General features: G+C 45.3%; 1 protein-coding gene across 1 annotated transcript; it reads right to left on the bottom strand.

The window, feature by feature from the left end:
* Window positions 1-1134: 1134 nt before the first annotated feature.
* On the bottom strand, window positions 1135-1689 carry LOC311052515 (gamma-crystallin M2-like; the record flags this gene model as incomplete). The annotated part of the gene is made up of 1 exon (XM_084067498.1): window positions 1135-1689. One exon carries the CDS (start codon window positions 1687-1689, stop codon window positions 1135-1137), a length of 555 nt encoding a protein of 184 aa, XP_083923624.1.
* Between the last annotated feature and the right edge of the window lie 1003 nt (window positions 1690-2692).

Genomic DNA, 2692 nt, shown 5'->3' with positions numbered 1-2692 from the left:
CAAGATTACACACCTTCTGGTGGTGATGGGGAATGTTGCACAGATAGTTATGTTCTTGTTACGTTATATTCACTAGGGGTTTAATTGTGGCAGGCAGGGGCAGTGGCAAGTGTCTCTCCATTGCACCCTACTCTTACCAGCTCATTGTGGCTCATTCCTGTATTCCTGTCCTCTGTCTCCATCTTCTGTCTCCAGGTGTTCTGTGGTTGCCCTCTTTGAATTTTCCCTTGCGGGTTCTTGTGATTTTGTGTTTAGGGGGGTGGGTTGGAGGGTATAGACAATCCACTGAACCTCCGGAGGGGAGGGAGCAGTGGTGAAAAAAGTACTCTGATTTTTTGCTTAAGTAAAAGCAGCAATACCACAAGATAAACTAGAGGAAGTGCTCCTCGGAGCACAGGTCTCCGCCAGGTCAGGTAGGTTATTGTGGCCTCCTGGTGGCTCTATAATAGGCCATTGTGAAAGGGTGCCATTTCTTCTTAGGCCTTGCACGGCAATTGGACACTGCATTAATGATTTGAGGCATTTTGTTAAAAACAAACCACTACTGCAAACTTGGATTTGGCTAAATGGATGTGAATCTTAGCCAATCAGGATGGAATATGAAACATCAAACATATCCGTCTTGATCACATGACTATAGAGATCATGTGTACCGATTTCGTGTAGTACTGCCAAAAAATCTGTTTTTCAAAAAGCGGCCTCCGGGTGGCGCTATAACAGGCCAATCTGAAGAATTCGGGGGCAGAAGTTCGGCTTTGGCATCCAAGGAGTGTGTGTGCACAGTCTTGCAGCGGCCAGGCCAACAGTGCCGGAGATTAGCTGTTCACAGACACACGGACGGACGGACACACGGACACACGGACGGACAGGGTGCAAAACATACTCTCGCCATGCCTTTCGGCCTGGTGGAGACAAAAATACTCTGTTTACAAGTAAAAGGCCTGTATTAAAACATTTACTAGAGTAAAATATACTTAAAGTACCAAAGTAAACCAGTTCAGTGGTCATTATGTTAGAGTTTCTGCCCTGCGATTAAAAGGTTCAAAGACAGAGGTAGAAATGCATCATAATCCATGTTTTAGTTTCCACATTAAAACAGCTTTATTCAGATGAGTTCATTTCCTGATATTTAAACTAGTAGAAGGAATCCATGATGCGCCTCATGCTCATGAACCTCATGCTGTTGTCGTGGCCCATGTTCATGAAGTTCCTGTACTCGCCAGGCCTCATGTACATCATCCTGCCTCTGTAGTTGGCCTGGTCGTACATCAGCCAGTGGCCATCCATCACGTTGCAGGACATGCAGTTGTTCATCTGGTAACGGCCCATGATGTTCTCACAGTCGTCCATCATCTCGTGCATCTGTCCACCGAAGTTCTCCCTCTCATAGATCCTCATCCTGTAGTTGCCCCTGTGCATGGGGATCATGCGGCAGGACCTGATGCAGTCCCTCATGCCCATCATGCTCTGGTAGTCAGAGTACTCGCCCCTCCTCATGAAGTACTGGTTGCCCATGTAGTTGGTGCGGTCGTACACCATGAAGCAGCCCCTCTCCACCCTGCAGGAGTGGCACCTGTTCAGGTAGGAGGACATGTCAGAGCAGTCGCTCATGCATTCGTAGGAGCGGCCCTGGAAGTTCCTCTCCTCGTAGAAGGTGATCTTGCCCATCATGTTCATGCCGGAAGTCATCTTTGTGTGGGAGTCGTTTCAGCTGCTGTTGCTGCTGTTGCTACTGTTGCTGCTGCTGTGGGTGAACTGACTTCCTACCTGGCTGAAGCCTTCCTTTTGTACAGTACCTGACCAGCAGAGGCTGCTTTGTGTCACAGGCAGCTCCCCTGACACAGCAACACTCCATAGAAGAGCATAGAGCTGAGCTGAGGTTGTTCAGTGTTTCCACCTAAAAAAAACCTTGGAAAGGCTTTTTTTCTGACGGCACAAAGCCTGTACCATTATGACAATACAGACAACAATAGGCTGAAAGGGTTAACAATGACTAGGGGGTCGACAATGATCTATAGCTGAAAGACTGTTCTCTGTCTCCCTAGGTGATCTTATATCAGATGCTGTTGAGACAGAGTATGGGATACCAAGGAAGCATTTTGGGACCCATTCTCATTGTCTCCGCCAGATCAAAGGCGTGGCCAAGACTATGTTGGCCCCCTGTCTGTCCGTCCGTCCGCGTGTCTTACCTTCCACCTGTGAACAGCTAATCTCCGGCACCGTTGGCCTGATCTACGTGAAACTGTACACACACACTCCCTAGATGCCAGAGCAGATTCTCTGGCCCACATTTTTCACATTGAAAAACATCATGCAAATCGGTACACAGTATCTCTATTCGTTTTTTAAGTCAGACGTAATTTTGTAGTCCGACGTCACTTCTGGGTCCAAGAGGCACCAAGTGCCGTCCACTCTTCATTGTAAACAAACGTAAATCTTTTTACAATAACCTCCTTTTTCAGAAATGAACCATTGAGGGTTAAAACGGGTCTTAATACTAATATCCTAGACTGTAAAAAGTAGACTAATATATATATGTATATACATATTTATTATATATGATTATTATCATTATTATATATTTTTTTTAAATATTTATGTATATGTATATCTTTTTATATATTATATATATATATATAAAATAACCATTTCCTCTTCTCTTTGTCGTTGTCAGGAAAGCGGTAGATTGACA

This window comes from Gymnoscopelus microlampas, assembly GCF_963454915.1.
Source record: "Gymnoscopelus microlampas genome assembly, chromosome: 9".
NCBI classification, from domain to species: domain Eukaryota; kingdom Metazoa; phylum Chordata; class Actinopteri; order Myctophiformes; family Myctophidae; genus Gymnoscopelus; species Gymnoscopelus microlampas.
This window is presented reverse-complemented; position numbering and strand designations above follow the sequence as displayed.